The sequence below is a fragment of the Oryx dammah genome, unplaced genomic scaffold, assembly GCF_014754425.2.
Source record: "Oryx dammah isolate SB20612 unplaced genomic scaffold, SCBI_Odam_1.1 HiC_scaffold_2, whole genome shotgun sequence".
Taxonomy (NCBI): domain Eukaryota; kingdom Metazoa; phylum Chordata; class Mammalia; order Artiodactyla; family Bovidae; genus Oryx; species Oryx dammah.
Window position 1 is genome coordinate 153,233,409 of NW_024070186.1, and position 23,163 is coordinate 153,256,571.

The 23,163-nt window shown below is 53.5% G+C and overlaps 1 protein-coding gene across 1 annotated transcript in view; it reads right to left on the reverse strand.

The window, feature by feature from the left end:
* Nucleotides 1–23,163, reverse strand: part of URB1 (URB1 ribosome biogenesis homolog) — a 78,308-nt gene that overhangs the window by 22,799 nt on the left and 32,346 nt on the right. The window contains exons 16-30 of the mRNA XM_040228017.1: nt 22,296–22,412; nt 21,472–21,610; nt 20,502–20,672; nt 19,131–19,324; nt 16,779–17,021; nt 15,711–15,890; nt 13,439–14,297; nt 12,389–12,590; nt 11,548–11,731; nt 8,301–8,359; nt 6,575–6,768; nt 5,163–5,273; nt 4,740–4,803; nt 2,613–2,784; nt 2,140–2,242 (exon numbers count right to left, since the gene is read on the reverse strand). Coding sequence (XP_040083951.1) covers nt 2,140–2,242; nt 2,613–2,784; nt 4,740–4,803; nt 5,163–5,273; nt 6,575–6,768; nt 8,301–8,359; nt 11,548–11,731; nt 12,389–12,590; nt 13,439–14,297; nt 15,711–15,890; nt 16,779–17,021; nt 19,131–19,324; nt 20,502–20,672; nt 21,472–21,610; nt 22,296–22,412 — 2,992 coding nt within the window. The remainder of the gene's footprint in view (nt 1–2,139; nt 2,243–2,612; nt 2,785–4,739; nt 4,804–5,162; nt 5,274–6,574; nt 6,769–8,300; nt 8,360–11,547; nt 11,732–12,388; nt 12,591–13,438; nt 14,298–15,710; nt 15,891–16,778; nt 17,022–19,130; nt 19,325–20,501; nt 20,673–21,471; nt 21,611–22,295; nt 22,413–23,163) is intronic.

Genomic DNA, 23,163 nt, shown 5'->3' on the forward strand with positions numbered 1-23,163 from the left:
AAAGTGTTTTCCAAGCCTCTGCCTCCTGCCTCCTAAACGCGCTATTGAAAGGCAGGGCAACAGAGTAAATGACTTGCAGTAATTTACTGGAGTTGCATCATATTTTTAGGCTGTGGAAAATCTATTTTCATATTTGATGAGAAACAGACTTAGCCGGCACAGCCAAGGCATGGGGGGATCAAAGAGTGCAGTAGACGTGGCTCCCCCGTCGCTGGCCATGTCACCGCTGGCCATCATCATCACTTCACACTTGCACTTGCTCTCTTGCAAAAGATTCAGCTCAGCCACAGAACCTGGTGTCCAAGGCAAGGGTCTGCTCTAAGAACACAGCCCTCTCATTCTTCTGAGAGGAACTGAAGGGTAGTGGTGGAGGATGAGCAAATCTGGTCACAAGGAGCAACATTTGAGTATAGAAAGATGTCAGGTTTAGAGAAATCCCCAGTGGTCCAGTGGTTATAGACTCAGAGCTTTCACTGCGTGGGCCCAGGGTTCAAACCCTAGGCGGGGAACTAAGATCCCACAAGCTGCATGGCAGGGGGGAAACAAAGGATATCAAATTTAAAAAAGGAGAACACAAGAGTGATCAGTGAGGCACGGTCTCCCAGGGCACCTAATCTACGCGGCCATGGCAACCAGGAGGTAGATATCAGGGACCCTCTCAGGCAGCACACTGACTGGTCTCCACGATGCTTCAGAGGGAGCCTAACCCAGCAGATGGATGGGGCTCCCGCTTGGGGCCACGTGACGAGTGGTAACGACCACTCCTGCCCTCCCAGCCAGGAAGTGTCAGTGCAGGGGAGCCGGGACTCCCCTGGCTGGTGGTCAGTGGGAGAAAGGATGAGGAGGAGAGATGGTGGACTGACAAAGCGGGGGCTGGATCAGAACATCTGCAGGCAAACCGCAAACATCTGCGGCTGGACCTACACTCCACACCTTACACAGAAATGAACTCAAAAGAGGCCACAGACTTAAACGTAAAGGCTGCAATGATGAAACTTTCAGAAATAAACGGGAGAAATTCTTTGGGACGGAGGGATGGGAAAAGAGTTCTGAAGAATTGACACCAAAAGCTTGACCCATAAAAGGGAAAACTGATAAGCTGGACTTCATCAAAACTGAAGACTTCTGCTCTTTGAAGAAGAGTGTTAAGGTGAAAAGATAAGCTTACACACTGGGAGAAAATATTTGCAAACCAGATATCAAACAAAGGACTCATACCTACAATATATAAAGAACCCTCAAAACCCAACAGTAAAAACAAATAAAACCTATCAGAATAAATGGGCAAAAGACATGAATTAACATTTCGCCAAAAAATAGATGGCAAGTAAGTCACAAGGTGTTCAACATTATTAGCTATTAGGAAAATGCAATACACACCATACTGAGACAGCATTACACACCAACTGTTGACAAAATGCCCCACACCAACAGACCTGGCCAGCCTGGGAATCAGACCCCGGTCTTCGCCAGTGTGCACCTGGACAGGTTTCTGTTCTATCTCTCTCCCCGACCCATTCACCCGTGAAGATTGCCACCCTCAGGGTAGCAGACACAAAAGGCCATTTCAAAAATATACTTAAACCAAGAGAAAGCCAACCTTAGCAGGCTCTCACTCATTGTCAAAGGCAAAATCTCTCATTTCAGTGAGAACTCAGAAAAGGTTCTTGCCATTACAATTAGGAAAACATCAAAGGCAGATCCAGATTTTTAAATTATAATTAAAAAAACAACAACAACTGTGTATTCAAAACATTAACTGTTACTTTGCTGAAAATCACTGGAAAGAAAAGGTGAGAGGCAGCTGAAGATCCTTCAAGAATTATTTTCAAGATTAAGGTCCTAATCTGGTAATTCCGCGGGATTCCCAGGTGGCACAACAGTAAAGAATTTGCCGGCCAATGAGGGAGACACAGGAGACGCAGGTTCAATCCCTGGATCAGGAAGATCCCCTGGAGGAGGAAATGGCAACCCACTCTAGTCTTCTTGCCTGAGGAATCCCATGGACAGAGGAGCCTGGCGGGTTAAAGCCGACGGGGTTGCAAAGAATCAGACACGACTGGGCAACTAAGCACACACGCACTGGTAATTACGGTAAAAAGTATGATCCCTCCACCCACTCTGGAAGACTGCAGTTACCTGGCCTGGTCAGTTCACTGAAGAGATGAAGGAGGAAACAGGGGTCATAAAGGTCCCCGAGATCCACCGTGCTCTGGTCTGTAAATATCGGCTCCTGTGCGTCCTGAAACAACCCGAGATAGAGACATGCAGCTCAGCCTCGTAAATGTGACAGCATGTGGATGTTTGCCCACTATCATTTAGAGTTCAAATTATTCTGAGTATTCAAGTACACTAAAAAAAATGTTTCTTATATAGAAAACAAACAGGGCTCGTACATGAAATGATTGCTTTGTGGATAGAAGTTATAAATGAAGTTAAGTGTGGCCAGTGCTGACAACTGATGAAGATGGCTCATGGGTATGGGTTCTGTCTCTATACCTTTGCAAATGATTCCAGTTTTACTTATAAAAAGTGAACAAATCACAAGCAAAACAGCACTCATATTTTACAGCAGCTAAAGCCGGAAGGCACCGCCCCAGGGGCCCCCGTACCTCGGGGGGCAGCAGCCTCCGGTTCTGGGGGAAGTGGAGGATGGTCTTCATCATGCGGTCGCGATCCAGCAGGCGAAGGATGTCCCCGACGCTCGGCTGCTGCCATAGCGACTTGCCCAGGCTCCGGCACGTCTTCTGGTGCTCCACAGCCGCTGGGCCCCACAGCAGTACCCTAGAGCCGGTGGTCACAGAGGTGATGATGGTGGAGACCACGGTAGGCAGCTTTGTCGGGCAGCTGACATGCCAGGTGTAAGATGTTCTATCCCCATTATGACACAGGGGAAGGTGGGGGTGATGGAGAGGTTGACGACGATAAGGGTGGGGATGACACTGTTGGGGATGACGGAGGCCAGCGCTTGTGGAGGGGCTATGATGTGCCAGGCCCTCGTCTAAGTCTGTGTATTAATCCACTTAATCTGCACAAGAATCCTGTAAGTGAAAGTTGCTCAGTCATGTCCGACTCTGTGCAACCCCATGGACTATACAGTCCATGGAATTCTCCAGGCCAAAATACTGGAGTGGGTAGCCGTTCCCTTCTCCAGGGGATCTTCCCAACCCAGGGATCGAACCAGGTCTCCTGCATTGCAGGCAGATTCTTTACCAGCTGAGCCACCAGGGAAGCCCAAGAATACTGGAGTGGGTAGCCTATCCCTTCTCCAGCGGATCTTCCCCACCCAGGAATCGAACCAGGGTCTCCTGCCTTGCAGGCGGATTCTTTACCAACTGAGCTATGAGGGGGGCCCAAGAATCCCATGAGGTTGGTACTATTATCATCCGTATTGGGGGAAAAGAGACCCAGAAGATCTGGAAAGTTGGTCAGCTGGTCCCCTGCCCAGCTGGTAAGTGGCAGAGCAGGAATTCAAATCTGGAGAGTCCGGGTTGGACACAGCGGCAGAATCCTGGCAGTTCAATGATGTTCTACTTATATAAACCCTTCCCCGTTCCCACACAGCCGTGAGCAGACCAGGTGCACTCACATAGCCTGTGAGCCATCCCCACCTCTAGGGTCCCCCATCCCCACTTTTCACACCACTGGTTGTGATGGAAACTGCCCAGTGAGGTCACCTTGCCTTCCTCCTGGAAAGTGACCGAACCCATTTGCACCCAGGGGCACCCTTGTGGACTTTGTGACCCGAGAGGAGTTGTCTGATGCCGAGGGGTGGATGGGTAGACGGCTTGCTCGTCACCATGAGTGAAATCACTCCTGTTTTCTCTCCTCTCCCTCACCTACCCAGGGGCTGTTTATTCCAGAAAGAATACAACTGATATAGCACCAACTGCAAGGCTAGCAAGAGGGTGAGGCTGTGGGGTTGGGGGAAGGAGAGAGAATGTTTTATTCAGGACCTGGGTGCTCTGAAGATGCAGAAAAGGTTTTTGTTTTTTTTTAACTGTTTGTTGTCTTTTTTGGGGGGGAGGGGGATGGGTAGTGGGGGTGGTTAATACATCTTTAATCTTCAAAAAAAAAAGTATTCTAGAAGGGAAATATTTTTCCCCCTTCCCTAAAGAGTTCTCCTGAACTATTTTTCTTGGCCCAGTCAGCTAACTTCCTGTCTCAGTACACAGAGCTCTTCCTTTGTACTGGGCAGAAGCTGGGGTGCTGGTCCCATACTAAGGAGACAAGAGACCAGGGCAGTGAAAGAGGACCTCAGATGCTGCCTACGAACAGCTGAGCCCTGGGCCCTGGGGAGCTGGGCTCAAAGCTGCGCTGGCCAAGGAGCAAGCAGCCCCTGGGAACCCGAGACAGATACCGCACACGTGCGCACACACAGACGGTAGGAGAGTGGAATAAACACCCAGCCAGCACGCCCCACTCCTTCCCCACACCCATATCCAAGTCCCTCCCACCTAAAGGCCAGCACGAAGCGAAAAGCGTTCAGAAAAATCAGCTAAACGACCCCTAAGTCGGGAGGGAGACACACAGGATCGGCCAGCGGGGTGCCCAGCGCACACAGGCCCTGCCATCGGGGGCCGTCCTCATGGGCACAGGGCAGAGCAGGCCCGCCGGCACTGCAGAGCGAGCGGAGGAGTCCCCCGCACGTGTTTACCCCCCGAGGCCGGCCCGGGTGTGTAGTGCCCTGTGCAGGGCCTTCAGGGTCTGCTGATTGAAATTGCCAGCCCGGCACCCACCTGAAGCTGACGAGGCTGTGGTTGTTCTGTTCGTAGGCCCGGAGGAGAAGTAAGATCTTCTGGTCTGAAGTCAGTTGAGGGTCAGTTTAGAAAGCCTCCTGGTGGCTCCCCTCGAGGCCTCCCATATACTTCTGGCAACAGCGGCCAGTGCCCACATCCTGAAGCCACACCCCCTGGTCCCTGAAGCCCCAGGTCACAGCGCTCGGTCCCCACATTCCTGGGTCCCACCCCTCGATCCCGACACTCTCCTGAGTCACAGCGCCCTATCCCACACCCCCAGGCCCCACCCCTGGTCCCCATACTCTCCTGAGTCACAGCGCCCTATCCCACACCCCCAGGCCCCACCCCCTCGTCTCCACTCTCTCCTGAGTCACAGCGCCCTGTCCCACACACCCAGGCCCCACCTCCCATTCCCACACTCACCCAGGATGCTGAGTGAGGCACCGTAGGCCCCAAGGAGCACCGCGAAGTGGCTGCTCGCACAGACAGAGGGGCACAGCTGCACCACCACCGCCATCAGTTCCACCAGCGCTTCTGGAAGAAAACACCACGGAGCTGCCCAACAGTGCAGGGTTGCACAGGCGCAGACTCCCAGCCGAGGAGGAAGTGCTTCTGCGAACAGAAATGCTTGAGATACCCTTCTCTGGACAACACCGGGCTGAGAACCGCACCTCGTCCTGCCCCACGTTTTCGTTTTCTTTTTTTTAAATAAAAGGGTCTTGAGAACCATCTCCCTTCCTGGGTCTTTGGTACCAGCCTCTCCTCAGTCTCCTCCCAAGCTTTGAGCCAACAGATTTAAACACCCAAACGTTGTTCTCCATGATTATGTTACCGAAATCTCTAGTGCTTCTACTCTTGCTGGAAAAGGGGGAGCGCCTTTGGATGTTTTTCTACTGACTACACTAGGAACTTGGTAATGGTTCTCTCCAATTCAGCAGTTTATGACAGTTGGCTCTGCAGCGATCTCTCACACTTAGGACATGTCAACTTGTCTCTAAACAACAGGGTGTGACTTCCGGAGGGCAGGACCCGTCAGACCTCTGCTGTCTCCCACAGCCTTCACCATGCAAAGTAGGCCCTCAGTGAACTGGAGAGGAAGGAGCCGAAGCCGGGGCTGTAAGAGGCCCTGGCGGGGACCCAGCAACGGGGACCTTTGAACCCTTCGCCCTTGATCAACATTTCAGTCACCACATTAAGACATCTCACACAGCTGAACAATTTCTCCCAGGTCAGACACCCCCTCCTAACTTTCTGTAACTCCCAGGTTTTAACACGCACTCATGATATGGGAGAAGACCTTAAACCTGCCTCCTGTAAGCCAGAATAGGCTCTAAGAAGAGGTGTGCGTTTGCTATGTGACTGGAAGCCAGAGGAAACAATTCTAGAGCTTGAATCTGACAGAAAAGAAATGTTCAGATTATCATTGTCATTTAGCTGCTCAGTCATGTCCGACTCTGCGATCTTGTGGCCTGTAGCCTGCCAGGCTCCTCTGTCCATAGGATTTTCCAGGCAAGAACACTGGAGTGAGCTGCCAGTGCCTTCTCCAAGGCATCTTCCTCCTGCATTGGCAGGCGGATTCGTCACCACTGACTGCCCCGGGGAAGCCTTGCATGGCATTTGCCCAGTCCAGGGATCGAACCTGCGTCTCCTGCATCGGCAGGTGGATCTTTCATCACTGAGCCACCCAGGAAGCCCACGTGAGATGTTCGGATACTGCTTGGGTAACGCTTCCTCAGCTCTGGGAACACGTGGGTGCTAAGCTCCCGTGCACAGTTAGTTTGATGGAATTGGAGAAGAAACTGTGTGTCTGGAGTGGGGTGTGGGTGAGGAGGCACCTCTCACGGGGCTGTCTGCGGGCCCCTCCTCTGCAGCCCTCAGCAGGGTGGGCAGGAACAGGGAGTGCTGGGTGAGCATCATGTGGACCACCGGAAGCTGGATGAGCTGCGAGCACGTGGCGCTTTCTGGGAGATACAACAGCTGCAAGGCGGCACGGAGGGCTTCCAAAAACGCGCGGTCCTGATACCGAAACCTAGGAGGCAGGAACCAAAGGGGAAACGGCGTCACAAACAATAAGAAAACCTTTTTCTTTTCCTCAGCATTATATTAAGGAGATCACCTTTGGGGCCAAAGGTGAGAATTCTAGAGCACACAGTCATTCACCATCACCTCGACTACCCTTCGCACACCGAGCCGGCATGTGTCACAGGGAGGGCTTCTGAAAACAAGGGCAGGACGAATCTTGCTTCCCTTTTTGACAGTGCACACGCCCAGTGAACTTCCTGCTTAGCTGAAATGCCAGGAGGCAGCTTGAATAAAGACAACCCTCAGCCCATCTGCCAGGGCAGCCTCCTTCCTTCCTTTCAGCTCCTCAGAATGCCCCTCTAACGGCTCAGACGTTCTCATCTTAAATCCCTTCAGAACCAAGGAAGGAAATGATAGCATCACTCTCTGGGAAAGAAGGTTTCGGTCATATATGAATATTGTTAAGAAACACTGGGTACTCCGTGAGCATTCTAGAAACACAAAGTAACCAAAGACTCAAAGAAATGTCGCCAGGTCACGAAGGCAAGCCTCGGTTACCATTAACTTCTGACCTGCCTTCACTTATTTCCTTCTTAGTGTTTCTCCGTTTCAGATCAACGGATATAATTAGGGAAATGAAAATCAGAGCCACAATGAGACACTGTTTCATGACTACCTGAGTGCCAAAAGGAAAGTCTGACCGCATGAACTGCTGGTGAGGATGTGAGGACAAAATGAGCTTCCACTCTGTGTTACAAGAAAACCTTGGGGAACAAATGGAAAAATCTAGTAAAACTGAAGCTGTGCCCACAGTAAGAGCCAGTGAGTGCCCCCTTGCCCAGAAAAATCCAGCATGCGGGCACAATGAGCCACGAGACATTCACTGTCAGGATGGGAGGGAGGCGGGAAGGAGAGAGGGGAGGCTCCGTCGCTCAGCAGGGGACCAGCTAAATGACTGGGGCACAGTCAGAAGACAGAATGCTCCTGCGCAGTGGGAAGGAACGGCCGGGATTATCTCCACGTACCAACAAGGGTCTCAACAACGGTCACCCGAAAACTTCTGGGTGCACCAAAGGGACGGTAAACTGATACATCTGTGTACAATGTAAAACACGAAAAACACTGGTTTATTGTCTAGAGATATAATGACATGCAACTGAAGTGTTAAACACACACACAGGGCCATGGCAGTCAACCTCAGAAGGACGACACTTGGACGAGGGAGGGAAGAGAGTCCATGAGGACAGAGAAAGCTGTCAGTCTTTATTAGATCGGGGTGCCACTATACTACTCTCTGCACACCTCTGGCTTTTAAAAAAATACTTGGTTGTTCAAAGGCTGCTTCTCTCACCCTCGTTAGAAGCACGTGCGCAACAGGGGCCAGGGAGCTTCCCTCCCCAGCACTGCCGTCTCCTCCGCCCCAAAGGGAAGCAGCACCAGCTCCACCGCCTCCTTCATGCAAAAACAGCTCCGACCCTACCCCCAGCAAAGATGCTCACTGCCTTACTCAGCTGCACCAAGAAAACAAATTCGACTTACTTGAGTCCGGTCTTCACAAATTTCTGCCAATCACCAGGGTCAACTTCCTTAAGTGAATTCTAGGAATAAAGTAAGTGAGAAATATGTGTAGAATATCTGAATTAACTTAAAATAGAGGACATGGGATTTAAACTACAGCCCTTCGGTAAGTATAGAATACAGTTACCAAAGCAATTCACAAAAGCAAGCAGTTCTTTCTTCCTTTGATTTTTTAAAATTGTTATTTCCACTAGCACTTCTATCATTTTGTTAGATACCTATGGTCACCAGTGACCGAAAGGAAATTCTCGAACAGTCCTGTAACTTCCCCTTTGTCCACCACTCCGAACAGAACTGACTGATTTGCAACACACACACAGGTGTAGCCACATGTGACTGCTTAAACACAAGAGTGAACATCCACCCAGGGCAAGACCACTGCGCCCTAACAGGCCCATCAGAGGCCCACAGGCCCCGCCGTGGAGACAGTCTCCAAACACGCTCCGTTATGTCACATCGCAAGAGTGGCTGCTCTGGTGGGGAGGGGACAGACCAGGAAAAAGCACGAGAGAGCTTTCTGGAATGATGAAAACCTCGGGGAGGACTCTGGGGCATAGGGGTGTGTACTTGCCAAAGATACACTACACACTTATGATCTTATATTGCACAATATGGAAGTCACACTTTGACGATTACAAGCAAAGGTCAATGGGAATGCTATTGATAGCGGGGTGGCTGTGCACGTGTTGGGGTGGGGGCACCCCGGAACTCTGTACTTCCTGCTCAATGGTGCTGTGAACCTAAATCTGCTCTAAAAATTTCAGTCTGTTAAAAAGGTGGGAGAGGGGACAGCAAAGTCGGGGAAGGAGGGAGGCATGCCCCAAGAACACAAATCTCTACAAAGGAACAGCCCCATACCCTCGCCTCCCCAGCTCGGCTCCTTCCAGGTCTCGGGGGTGCTCCTCCTCACCCCAAGCTCTGCTATGTTGGGTTCCTGTGCGTTGTAAGTTCACAGTCCTGTAACACAACGCAGTAAGTCTGAAATTCAGGTTATAAACTCCAACACTTTGGCCACCTGATGTGAAGAGCTGATTGGAAAAGACCCTGATGCTGGGAAAGATTGAAGGCAGGAGAAGAAGGGGACAACAGAGGATGAGATGGTTGGATGGCATCACCGACTCAATGGACATGGGTTTGGGTGAACTCTGGGAGCTGGTGATGGACAAGGAGGCCTGGCGTGCTGCAGTCCATGGGGTCGCAAAGAATCACACACAACTGAACTGAATTGAACTGAAAGTCTTTTAACAGAAGTGCTCAGGCACTGCAGCTTGATCTATAACCTATGAACATATTTATCACACTTAAAACCTTCCAGCTGGGGCTCTTCTCCTGAGGATTCCCTTTTAAGTCTTGGGTTCAGCGGTGACACACCAGTCAAAGGCTCTACTTTTAACTCAACTTTACACCATTCAGTTCAGCTGCTCAGTCATGCCCGATTCTCTGTGACCCCATGGACTGCAGCTTGCCAGGCCTCCCTGTCCATCACCAACTCCCGGAGCTTGCTCAAACTCATGTCCGTTGCGTTGGTGATGCCATCCAACCAGCTCATCCTCTGTTATCCCCTTCTCCTCCTGCCTTCAATCCTTCCCAGCATCAGGGTCTTTTCCAATGAGCCAGTTCTTCACATCAGGTGGCCAAAGTACTGGAGTTTCACTTCAGCCTCAGTCCTTCCAATGAATATTCAGGACTGATTTCCCTTAGGATGGACTGGTTGGATTTCCTTGCAGTCCAAGGGACTCTCAAGAATCTTATCCAACACTACAGTTCAAAAGCATCAATTCTTCAGTGCTCAGCTTTCTTTACAGTCCAACTCTCACATCCATGCATGACTACTGGAAAAACCATAGCTTTGACTAGATGGACCTTTGTTTACACCATGGGTTGAGGAAAAACTCACACACTAGCCTTCAGGATGTTAATTATTTCTGTGCAAAAATGTAACACTAAAAATGACAGAGAGGGAAGGCCTGAAACAGCTAAATAGTTCCAAATTTTATGAAAACTCTAAACTCACAAAACCAGGAAGCTCACTGAACCCAAAGCACTGAAAACCTGAAGAAAATGACACTAAGGCGTGTCGTCATCACATTGTTTAAGACATGTAAGAGAAAAAAAATCCTCGAAGAAGCTGCGGGGAAACGTTGTCATGTACAGTGAAATAGAGATAATAAGGAGAGATCTCTGGACGTCCCTGATACTCCAGATCCCTGGTCTGGGGAGACACATGTGCTGCCAGGCCTGTGCACAGCAGCAACTGAGAGTGCAAGTTGAGACTTCTGAGCCCTTGTGCCCTTGAGCCCACGATCTGCAACAAGAGAAACCACTGCAGCGAGACGCTTGTGACCCGTGACTAGAGGGCAGCTCCCACTCACTGCCACTATAGAAAAAAACTCGTGTGCAGCAACAAAGATCCAGTGCAGCCAAGAAATCATTAATTTTTTAAAACGAGAGGCTTCTTGTCAGAAATAAAGCACACCAGAAAACAGTAAAGCAATGCCTTTAAAATACCTGAAGAAAATTTAAAACTGCCTAACTCATTCTGAGGCCACTATTGTGCTGGGTCGCTCAGTTGTGTCCAGCTCTTTGCGATCTCATGGACTGTAGCCTGCCAGGCTCCTCTGTCCAAGGGATTCTCTAGGCAAGGGTACTGGGGTGCCATGCTCTCCTCCAGGGGCTCTTCCCAACCCAGGGACTGAACCCAGGTCTCCCACATTGCAGGCAGCTATTACCTGATCTCAAAGCCAGACAAGGATATTACAAGAAAATAAAATTTTAAGCTTATACTCTTCATGGACAGATATACCAAAATTCTTAATAAAATATCAGCAAATCAAATCCAAGAGTACATAAAAATAGTAATATGTCATGACTGAGTAGGTTTAACCTAGGAATGCAAGGTTAGTTTAATGTTCAAAAATCAATTAATATAATTCAGCTTATTAACAGTCTAACACAAAACCAGATAACCATCTCAGGAGGTGCAACAAAAAAGCATTTTGACAAATCTCTACATCCATTTCTGACACAAGATGGCTCATCATTTCAGAGCTTGCCCTCCACCTGCCTTTCACCTCTAAGACATGGCCCCTCCTATTCCCTGCTAGGTTGAACTCATGCCCCCAGCTTAAATGTATCTGTAAACCTCGGTTTGTCTATCTCCCTCCTTCCCTTATGAATCTAACCAGGGTCCCTAATAAGAAACACCTACCAACAGTTCGTTTAACCTCAGTAGCATTTGCTTCTCCTGATCCTGGGGACCATCCTCCTGCTGGCTGCCACTGAAGGATGCAATTAGCCACTGCACACAGGCCTTCAGTAGAGTCTTCTTCCAGGCTTGCAGCTCTTCTGCCGACCCTTCCAGGACGGCTGAGATGGCGTCAGCCACGACCCAGCTGCAGCAAGAGAGAAAAGTCCAGGTTTCCAGGCTTTTGGTATAATCCAACATCACAACAGGCCACAGAAGACAAACGCCCTGAGTCTCGGTCCCTACAACTAACTCCCCAAGCTCAGAAATCAGAGGCTTCACCTGCCCCTTACTCAAACTTCAAAATGTACCAGAACTTTATGACGAGGAGAAACACTATTAACACACCAGAAAAAGAATATATTGTCCAGACTCTGTCTAATCAAGCCATCTCAACCTCAGCACTATTGACATTCGGGGCCAGATAATTCTTTCTTTGCAGGGGAAGGGCCTGTCCTATGCATTACAGGATATTTAGCTGTACCCTTGGCCTTTATCCTCTGGAAGCCAGAAGCTAGACTCTCCAGTCCCATATCGTGACAATAAAAAAATGTGAGACAATGCCAACTGTCCCCTGGAGTGGGCAAAATCTCCCGATTGAGGACCACAGCTCTAAGGGAGTCAGAACCACCCACTTATGGACATGGACTCACTCCAGCCAGGATGCTGTCAAGATGGGTTCTCAAAGGAACTGCCTCACTGGCTGACACAAGCACAGGGCAGCAACTTTCACGGTCTCTTAAGCACTACAGGGAAGCGGAAGCTGGGACAGGAAGGGCCATCAGACAGGGCTGAGCTCTCATACCTCGTGTGACTCGCTGGAGTCTGCAGCAAGCTGGGCAAGCGGTCCATGAGGGCACGCAGGTCCTTGGCTCTGGCAAACGGGACCAGCTGGGCCAGGATCTGCTGCGGCAGCCCGGACTCTGGGGGCCCGTCAGCACTGAGAAGCCTGGTCTGCAGCGGCGTCCACAGAGCCTTCCTCAAGACAGGAATGACAGCAGAGGAAGCTGGGGTGGAGACAAACGGGAGAGGAGGGTCGGACACCATGGAGCACCAGAGCCAGCTCAGTGCTTTAGGAACCTTGTGACCTGGGTGAGGTCACACAAGTGGCTCGAGGTGGGACCCCGGCGAGTTTTGATGCCATGGAAATTGACAAATGCTACACATTACTCTCCCCTGAGAGCCGATGTTAAAACGTTTAGCAGCACGCCACTGGCCACCTGTCAACACTCAACCCTCACAGGGACCGTTCAGCCCTGTGGGCCCCAGCTCAAAGGTCATGATGAGATGGTGAGCACTCAAGTCCTGAACTCACTCGGGAATAGGAGAGGGGCAGGGAGAGCCACAGGCTGTACGAGAGGAGGGCCTCTTACTTTGTAAGAACATTTTTTCGTCATTGATGATATCAAGCCGTGCGGCACAGAGGCAGAGCAGTGAGCAAAATGCCATTCATACATACTGGTAAAAAGGAATTAAATTGGGGTGATCAGAAAGTGCCTCAAATCTGAGACCCAGTGGGGGAAGAGAGAGAGCTGAGTGCAGCTGAATGGCTCTGCTTAGCAAGCTCAACCAACATGCTGGACGGTGGGGAAAGGGGCAAAGGACCCTCACCCGAGCAAGCCCCTCTCCCCATAGCGAGACCCAGATGAAGCTGCTCCTTCCTTGGCCCCCAGTGGCCACAGCTACTGCCCTAGCTTCCTCTGGGTAACTCGGAGTCAACTCGGGAGCTGGGGCAGACACCAGCGGGGAAACAGAGCTAAATGGAACCCTGGAACACGAGGCTCCAGGGCTTAAGGGTGGACACACGTGGAGGAAGGGACAGGGCCCTACTGGCTGCCCCCAGCCGCCCCTTTACCTTCTGCGGGGCGTGTGAAGCGCCCCTGCGTCCTGCCCTGCAGATACACGTGGACGATGGGGAGGAAGTCGTCTGGGGCCTCCCGCAGGCAGAGTCGGGAGCCGGCGCGCTGGCACCAGCACTCGAAGCGCAGCCGGTGCGGCCAGCTGTGCTGCAGGAGCAGGGCTGCTGTGGCCAGGGCTGCTGGCGTCCGCCGCGCCAGGCAGTCGTCGAGCAAGGTCAGCCCGACCGCAGGGACCAGCGCCGGCTCCCTTTGCAGAGCCCCAAGCAGCACGGTGTCCAGCTCGGCCACAGCCAGCGTGGGCAGCAGAGCCGCCAGGCCCCGCACGTACTCGGAGGCCCAGAGGAACTCCCCACTCTGCGGCTTCTCCTGGGCGCAGCCGCTCAGCAGCTGGACCAGGGTCTTCCCGAGGGCAGTCAGCGGTCTCTCCTTCTGGGGGTGCTGAGTGGGTCGCTGGGCGGCCAGGCGGGCCTCGGGCAGGCTCAGCAGGGCCAGGGTGACCTCCCGGAGCGGGGCATCCTCCATGTAGGGGTGCAGCTCCCGCAGGGCCTCGAGCGGAGGGAGGAGGGTCTTCGGCGTCGACATGGCCGAGCTGGCCCTCGGGCTGCGCAGCTCACGGAGGACACTCTGGGTGACGGCCTCCGAGTACCTGGCCAGCAGGCCCAGCTGACCGAGGCTCCGCAGGGCCGGGGCACTGGCCACCAGCAGCGGAAGGATCCCCGAGCTGAGGCTAGCCGCCAGGAGCTTCACAAGGACGGGGCTGAGGGCATGCGGCGGGAGGGCCTGCCGCTCCAGGGCCAGGAACCAGCCCTCCAGCGTGGGGTGTCTGAGGACGGCCACCAGCACCTCCTCCAGCGTCTGGAACAGAGCCACAGGGCAGAGGCCTCAGCTGCCGCCCGTCCAGCGGCTGCCCTCGGGCCGGACAGACAGCGGAGGGCAGCTTTCTTTAGCCACCCTCGGCCTCAAGTTCATGTTTCCCTGCCCTTCTTGGGGGGTGCCCACAGCACCCCAACCCAGACTCACTCAGAGCTGTGACCCCACTGGAATACACCTCCTTCGGGATGAGACCAAGGGGCCTGGATTGTGACTCAGTTGGAGCCCCTCTGCCCCGAGACCAGCAGGAATCTGATGAACGGAGGCTGAATGAACTAACTGCAGAGAAACTGCTCTCCATGGTCATTCAGGCAGGCCAGGGCTATGCAGAGATGCTGACATGCGATTACGATCCATCGTCTTCTGGTCTCTCCCTAGCAACCCTGCCCTCCTAAGTAAATCTGGGCGAGGGACGTGAGTACCACCTGACCACAGGGACAGCGTGGCCTCCGCTGAGAAGAGATTCTGTGGTTGAGGGAAGTGAGCAGGGCTTACACGAGCCAGAACTGAAGGTGAGCCTGCGTCCACTCTCAGAAGGAGACTAGGCCCTCAGGGAACAAACTCTGACCCCGAGACTAGTTTAAACCACTGAGCAGAGAGCAGCCGAGCACCCTTTGCTGCATCAGAGAGGGATCTGATTCAGCCGTGCTGCACACGGTTCCTAGCCAAGGAGGCCACCCAGCCCCTGGGGACAGAAATCTATTTTTCTCCTTATTTACTCTTCAGGGAAGGGAAGAGGAGCCTACGAATTTGCCAACTGAGCTTTCCCAAGTGAAAACAGCAAAGCACAGATTAGGAGTGCTGTGCCTGACGACTGGCTAACAGATGGCCATGCACCAACCCCGCCCCCGCCCCAAAAGCCCCTTGGAGACCAAAGCAAGGGAGCCTGGCATTTGATTATGAAATGAGGAACATGCCTGCTTCCTGAACCCCATATACCATCTCAAATGGCAAAGGGTGAGAAAGACTTGGTCGGGTCTTAGGTAAGCAGCTGATTGCCGAGCCACCAACAAGAGAAGGAGGTTCACTCTTCTCAGGCAGAGTGGTCGCTGTAAGTATTCACAATGGAGGGCCGCACCCCTACCCAACCTTTACTCCATACAGGCCGCAACCCCTTACAAGGAAAAGACGCAGGCTGGGTTCTCAGGATGCTCGGGGCACACAGTGGGAGGCAAAAGTGTTCGCAGAAGGGGAGCGTGAGCACCCAAAGTGAACGTGCCTCCCTCGGGATGGGGGTGGGGGTGCGGGTGGTGTTCAGTATCTCCTCTAGTGGCCTCTGCTTTTCCCTGCTCCCTGCAGTGAACAGGTGCTAGCTTCCAACTAGAATGGAGGGAAAGCCAGTGTCTATAACCCCCCAGGAGAAAGGCCAACAGGAAGGGGGAAGAAGGGTGGCCGTACCTTGTCGCTGGCCAGCTCCAGTGAGGCCACGGACTCCATGTCCACAAAGAGGTCGGACTCCGCCTGGGCGGCCTGGCACTTCTGCTGGTTCTGGGCGTCCAGCTGCTGGCAGTGGATGACCAGGCGCCGGAGGAGATCCAGAAGGAACTGCATCAGGGGCGGCCCCGCACTCCGGCCCAGCTGTGAGGCAAGACACACGACCCTCAGGCCTGGAAGGGCCAACACTCACTGCCAGGTCCCCCAGGACAGATCGGGTGACGCTGCCAGAAACCAGGATCAAAGAGGGAGACGGGCCTCAAACGGCAACACCAACAACGTCCAAGTCATGTCTCAGTAAGATGTGCGTGCTAAGTCGCTTCAGTTGTGCCCGACTTTCTGTGACCCTCTGGACTGTGGCCTGCCAGGTTCCTCTCTGTCCATGGAATTCTCCAGGCAGGAATACCGGAGTGGGTTGCCATTTTCTCCTCCAGGGCATCTTCCCCACAGGGATCAAACCTGTGTCTCTTGCATTGGCAGGCGGTTCTTGACCATTAGCACCACCTGAGAAGCCATCTTAATTAAGACATGTTCTCCTAAATCTTCATGAAACACTGAGGTTTGTTTTGACCAAGATGAAGAGGAAAGCCCCGCCCCACCCCCTGCAAAATCTAAGCTAAAACTTTGGTAAAGCAATTCAGGGACAGAACGCTCCACAATGAGCCACCAAATTTAAACTCGTGAAGGAAGATGGAAGGCCTGGCCGTGATGTTGACCTGGTCAGCCACTGGCAGGGCCCTGTCCCGACCGATCGTTGCCTGGGTGACCAAGTTCAGCTGCACTGGGCTCCCCATCTGGGATCTAGACATCTGCTCCAGGGAGAAGGGAGCCAGACCAGCCACCCGGGCGCCCAGACTATAGGCCTGCCCAGGGCCCTGCGCACTGGCCACCACCCTCCCCACATGCAGAACAAGCAGGGCGACAGCAGGGCCCCGAGATGCTCCAATCCACACTACCACTCAGTTTGGACCCGACTGGCAGAAGCCACGCTCGCTGTGGGCAGTGATGCAGGGGACCCGGGGCAGCACTCACCTGGGCGAAGTTCTCCACAGCGCTCCTGATGTACAGCAGCAGGTGTTTGGTGGCGCGCAGGGCCTGGTGCATCGGGAGGCGCAGGAGGGCAGCCCGCAGCTGCGCCTGAACCCCCTCGTCCAGGAGCGGGAGCCCGCCTGGGCCCTGGCCTTGGTCCTGACTGGCGTAGGCTGTCTGCAGCAGGGAGGAGAAGGACGGGGCCGCGGGGCCCGGTGGGGCAGGGCTGCCTGAAGTCTGCAGCGGCTGGGGGACAGCAGAGGTGAGAAGGGCAGACGGATCAGCCCAAGGGGCCAAAGGCATGGAGTGTGGCGACAGGGACGGGCGACATGCACGACAGTGGGGCCCTTCACAGAAAGTCACCCACTGATGCTGAAAACCACGGGACCCCGTCAAGTCCAACGCGCTCGGTCACACGTGTTTTATCCTAGTGTGTGTTCACATGAGGGTGCTGGGTCAGGGAGGTTATTTACATGCCCTGGAGAACCGGAGCCGCCCAGGACAAAGACAGGACTTCACTCAAATGGGAATCACTGCGATTGATCCCTGCAGACTGCGAAGTCCTGCCCCGGGAAGGGGCCAGCTCAGTGAGCTGCAGACCTTTCGAAGGCCTCCCCAGGAAGGATGGGATGACAGGGGCTGCATGGAAGACAGATTCCTGCAACCAGCCTGTCTCAAAGGGGTTCACCTCTTCTAACTTCATTCCCAACTGCCATCTTTATTCACCCTACGTGGCCTGTACTGTTATACCTCCAAACACTCTGCTTCCTAAGGCCAACACAACTAGGCTACGTGAGCCCTGAAACTCAGTGGGGCTGGAGGTGGGGTCCCTGGACCAGCAATAGCATCAACCAGGAGCTTGCTAGGGATGCAGATTCCCGGGCCCGCACAGACCTGCTGAACAGACTTGGGGAGCATCTGGAGATCTGGATGCGCCATCGTGGGTGGGAACGGCCTGTGCCCAGCTCCACAGGGTGGACGCCGACCCTGGGAGCATCGTGGCACCACCTGACTGCTGACCCACGGGAGCTGCTGTGTGGCTCTGACCAGCTCTTGACCACGGTCTGGCAGGCGGGAAGGCGGTGATGGCTGTGATGGGCCCAGGCTCTGGCGCCTGGCTGCCTGGCAAAACCCTGAGTCCACCGCTGACTGGTGGTGGCGTTGCTCTGCACCTCCATTTCCCCATGTGTACGATGAGGACAGGAAGTCCTGACCTTCTCTGAGTTGTGAGGGTTACATGGCGGAAAAGATACATACTGCCCTTAGAGGGCGGAGAAAGCAATGGCACGCCACTCCAGTACTCTTGCCTGGAAAATCCCATGGATGGGGGAGCCTGGTAGGCTGCAGTCCATGGGGTCACTGAGGGTCAGACACGACTAAGTGACTTCACTTTCACTTTTCACTTTCATGCATTGGAGAAGGCAATGGCAACCCACTCCAGTGTTCTTGCCTGGAGAATCCCAGGGATGGTGGAGCCTGGTGGGCTGCCGTCTATGGGGTCACACAGAGTTGAACACGACTGAAGTGACTTGGTAGCCCTTAGGGGGAGGCCCTGACAAACAGCGAACACGCAATCAACCTCAGCTACTGCTACCAAGTCCCTGAGGCAAGGAGTCCTGGGCTGCCTGCTTTTTTAAGAGCAGCCACAACTGAATGAAAACACAAAAATGCACACGCCAAGTGACCTTCCTGCCCCACTCAGCAATCCTCAGTCCTCTGCGTTAGAGCCAGACCTGCAGTACCCCTTTTAACAACTTATTTACCACTGACATATTGATTCTTCTTTCATTGCCCAAATGTTATTGAGTGCAGTTATTTCAATATTCGCTTAACATAACAAACAGCCAGCCACCCCTGTTAATTTCTGCAAAAAGCTCCTGGTCAATAGTGTGCTAAGAATGAAGTCCTCACCAAGAGAAAATGGGTTTCCTTCTTTCCTTTCTCGCTTTTCCAGTTTTAGCAGAACATAGCTGGCTGGCGGCCTTCAGGGGCCAGGTCTGACTGCTGGGCACGCCTGGTCTAGGGGGTGCTAGGGTGCCTGGACGAGGGCTACAAGGCCAGCATGTACAGACCATGCAGAAAGGGAGAAGACGGGACCTCCTCCCTCCAGTCACACGGCCAGCGGGGATTTCAATTCTGCCCCATGACTGAGCTGCTTTGAAGCTCGACATGTCAGCTGACCCCCACTGCACTGCCTCTTCTAACCAAGGAAAACGAGAAAGTGAAGAAAGCTCACCCCGTGAGCTGAGAAAAGCTACACATCTGGGCTACAAGCTGCCGTGGCCCACGGGCAGGGGCCTCCGGGGCTTCCCAGGGAAAGGAAGGCCTGGTTTCCTCAGGGTCGCCGTGGCTCACCAGGGCCTCGCGGGCTGGCTCCGGGATCCAGAGGCTGTAGTATTTGTTGAACCGGGACAGCCGGCAGCGGCAAGGCAGGCTCGGAGGCTCCAACTGGTCATAAGACTGAAGCAGAAGACACAGGGCCAGCGGGTCTCTCTGGGTGTGGAGCAGGTCTGTGAGAACCCCGGTCAGATACGCCACGATGCTCTCTCCTGCGTGGGAGGAAGGAGCTTGCTGGGAGCATCAGTCACCCCAACTCCCACATGAATTTGAGACCCGGGAAAGATTCATCATGACTCTAAGGGATCACACGACCGCAATGGAAGGCAGAGGCTACCACTGCAGACCACACCAGACTTTTACTTAAACATACAGCACACAGTCAGACCGCAGGTGTGGAGGCCCAGAAGAGGCAAGGCCAAGACCTCCAGGATCTGCTTGACGCAAACCAAGCCACTTCCTCTCTTCCTCAGCACACGGCCTCCCTGCAGTCAGGTGGGGACCCCACAACTGGCTTAGCCACTTCTGGGCTTGGCCAGAGCACCCTGTGGGACTGTCCACTCTCTATTCCCCTTCCATAGGCACTCTGGGTGCTGTATGTTGAGACGACACAGATAATAAGATGGGAGCAGCCGTGATCTCCTGGACGACAACCACCCAGGAGAGCACCTGACCTGTCCTAGACAATGTCAAGCAAGAGACCCTTAGTCCCTAAACCACTGATGCATTGGGACATAGCTGTTACTGCAGCAAATCCCAAACAATCCTGACTAAATGACACCACTGTGATCAGTGAGTGCTTCCTTTGGTCTATGTTTCCTGGATACCCAGGAGAGATGAAGGATTTGTCCCTTAGCATCAAGATGTCTGTTAGCTGATCAGTCGTGTCTGACTCTTTGGAATCCCTTGGACTGTAGCCCTCCAGGATCCTCTGTCCATGGGATTCTCCAGGCAAGAATACTGGAGTGGGTTTCCATACCCTTCTCCAGGGGATTTTCCCAACCAAGGGATCGAACCCAGGTCTTCAGCACTGGCAGGCGGGTTCTTTACCATCTGGGCCACGAGGGAAGCGCTCAGCATCAAGATAATCATGAGTGAAGACCAAAGAGGAAACACTGGTGTGACCACAGGTGTCTGCGGCCACGCAAACACACGATTTCCGGCTCATCTGCCAGGTGACCCGTTTTCCCGACAGCTGAGTCAGCCTCCAGACACCTATTCCTGCACACTGGGCTCTAGCAGCTGTGCAGCTGTCACTTTGGTGGGACTCAACCCTTGCTGCCTTGGCCTTGCAGCAATTATTTCCAGAGCCCCTGGAAGCCCACCTCCTACCCTCCAGAGACCCAGCTGGCCTGATGCACCCAGAACACCCTGACCACACAGGGGTACCTGCTTTGCTTTCTGTTCCAAGGAGCAATTTATTCCTGGCCTCCAGGGCGGCGGGGACCACGGCGCTGAACGGGAACGTGAGGAGGATCATGTCTTCATTCAGGACGAAGCCAACCTCCTCATCCAAGCCTTCGCTGCCCTCCACCAGCACATCCACCATGTCGAGGACATCTGGAGATGGAACGGGGGAGGGGGTGGGGAGTCAGGCCCAGGTAAAGAGGCACTGACGGTTTCTGCAGCAGGAAGCCCCCGGGGAGGGCATGAAAGAGAACACTTGCACAGAGGGGAACAAAGAAAGCTAAACTTCTCCTGGGGAAAATGCTTAATGTAATGTTTGATTCTAAACAGATACGGTATTATCTGTAAAAATCTTCATTATCTCTGCCTGACAAAATGCAGGATTATCCGCTCAGGTGATAACGGGTTGATGTTTCCTCGGGTGACACTGAGAAAAGCCCACAAACTTCGACCCGGATAGTCAGGGAAACAAGCCAACATCTGAGAAGCGACAAGAGTGTACAGAGGTTAACGCACAGACTAGGGCCGCAGGGTCTGGAGTCGAACCCTGACCTTGCTGCGTGCTCGCTGGGTGAGGCCGAGCAGACCGCTTAGCCTCTCCGTGCCTGAACTGCCTCGCCCAGACCTGCAGTGAGGACAGCCTGCCCGCTCTGGGGTTGTTTGTGAGGTTATACAAGGTAGGGTCTGTGAGGAGCTCAGAGCAGCACCTGGCACAGTGTAAACACCACACAGATGAAAATAACGCAGCGAGGAAGCCCCTGGACGCATTTCCTGCTACAGAAACAAACAAGGGGATTCCCAATTCCAGAGGGGGCCGATCTCTGACGCAAAGACAGTGGGGGGATGTCTGCCCTCTGCACGAGGCTTCAGATAGCCATTCTGCTGTCTGTCTCTAACATGCCATGGTGGCTGGCTCTTCAGAAGCCAAGGAGCGCTGGGGAATGGCACCTACCGTCGATGTGGGAGATGGGAATGCTGGCGTCATCGGCGTCCTGCCGTGTCCCGGGAGTCTGCAGGGCGCTGGCTTCCTGAACGAAGTCAGACACCTTGTCCGTGTATGAATACGGATTCGCCACCAACGTCAGGAGGACCTGAGCATTGAAGAGTCAAGTGGGAAGTGTTTAGACAGTGACAGGTGGGATGAAAAGTGCGCCTAGAAGTCACAGGTGAAATAAAGGGAAGAGCAAGAATCTTAACAGACCTTAGTAAGAGCAATACTTTTGCTGCTAAGTTTTTTAAAAAACAGTTCCTGTTGTAGAACTTTAAAAAATTATCTCCTTTTCACACTAGACTATTGCCTTTAATAGTAATTTTGGTATACCACTGTGGGCTTCCTTGGGGGCTCAGATGGTAAAGAGTCTGCGTGCAGTGCAGGAGACCTGGGTTCAAGCCCTGGGTTGGGAAGATACCCTGGAAAAGGAAATGGCAACAGACTGCAATATCCCTCCCTGGAGAATCCCATGGATGGAGGAGCCTGGCAGGCTACAGGTCACGGGGTCGCAAATAGTCGGACAGGACTGAGTGACTTCACCTTCACTTTAGTATACCACTAATCCCTCCTGTGAAAACGAATGCCCCCAGGGAAGTTAAACAGCACTCGGTGATACATTCCCATTTTACAGATGCTAAAACTAAGTAGTTTCTCATGTCTCAGAAGAATTAGGAAGTTAGCCAGGAAAAAAGGCCTCTTAATTGCCTAAGAAATGCTTTAAATACACTAAGGACCACTGAGTACATCGTCCTGAACACTCCTCTACATGGGAAATAGGCGCTCACGCGTTCCAGAAACTGAATCACGGCCTCCTTGTTCTCCTCCGCCGTGCCATCCAGGTGTTCCAGCCACAGCTCCAGCTCTGGCCAGGTATGCTCAAACATGCCCGTGTCCCGCAGGATCTGTTGGGAGGCAGACCGTGGGGGTAAGTCAGGGCAGAACCCTGCTTTCTGAGGTCTCGGCCTCCTTTTGCTCCCGGAGGAGCGCACACGTGGCCGAAGTTCCATCCGGCTCTCCTCTGTAAGCTCCAGCTTGGAACAGCACTCTCCTCTGCCAGCAACGAGAGGTGGCTCCAGGCTCCATCAAGGGGAATGCAGCCCCGCGTCTTGCTGTTTATTCCTTCCCTTTGACTCCTAAAACACCCAACGGCCATTGGCAAGTCTGACTTTCAACCTGGACTCGATCCTCAGCCTGTGTGAGATTCCTCGAGACAAGGAGCCAGCCAGCCGCGCCATCTCAGCACGGCCCCTCAAGAGCCAGGCCTGCGCCGGAAGCACCGCCGTTTCTGAGGGGAGAATGTGTTTCGAGGCAGGACTTGGTAAAGTGACAGCCCCACATGGTCGGATGACAGGACTCGGGGTCTCGGCACTGAGGGAGAGCCTGGTAGACCGCTCCACCCACGGGCAGGGGGCGGTCATGAGATCACACACCCGCACAGGCATGCAGAGGCCAGAGGTCAAGGCCCAGACGCTCACGCCCTCCGGGCAGCTCACGTGAGGGTCAAGTGCCAGCGAGACGACCGGCACATCTAGGAGAGGTGAAGTCTTGGTGCCCTGAACCCTTCTCTAGTGCTTCCAGTGGTTAGTGAGCCTGCCTGCAACGCAGGAGACCCGGGCTCCAGCCCTGGGCCGTGACTGGCTGCCCACTCCAGTA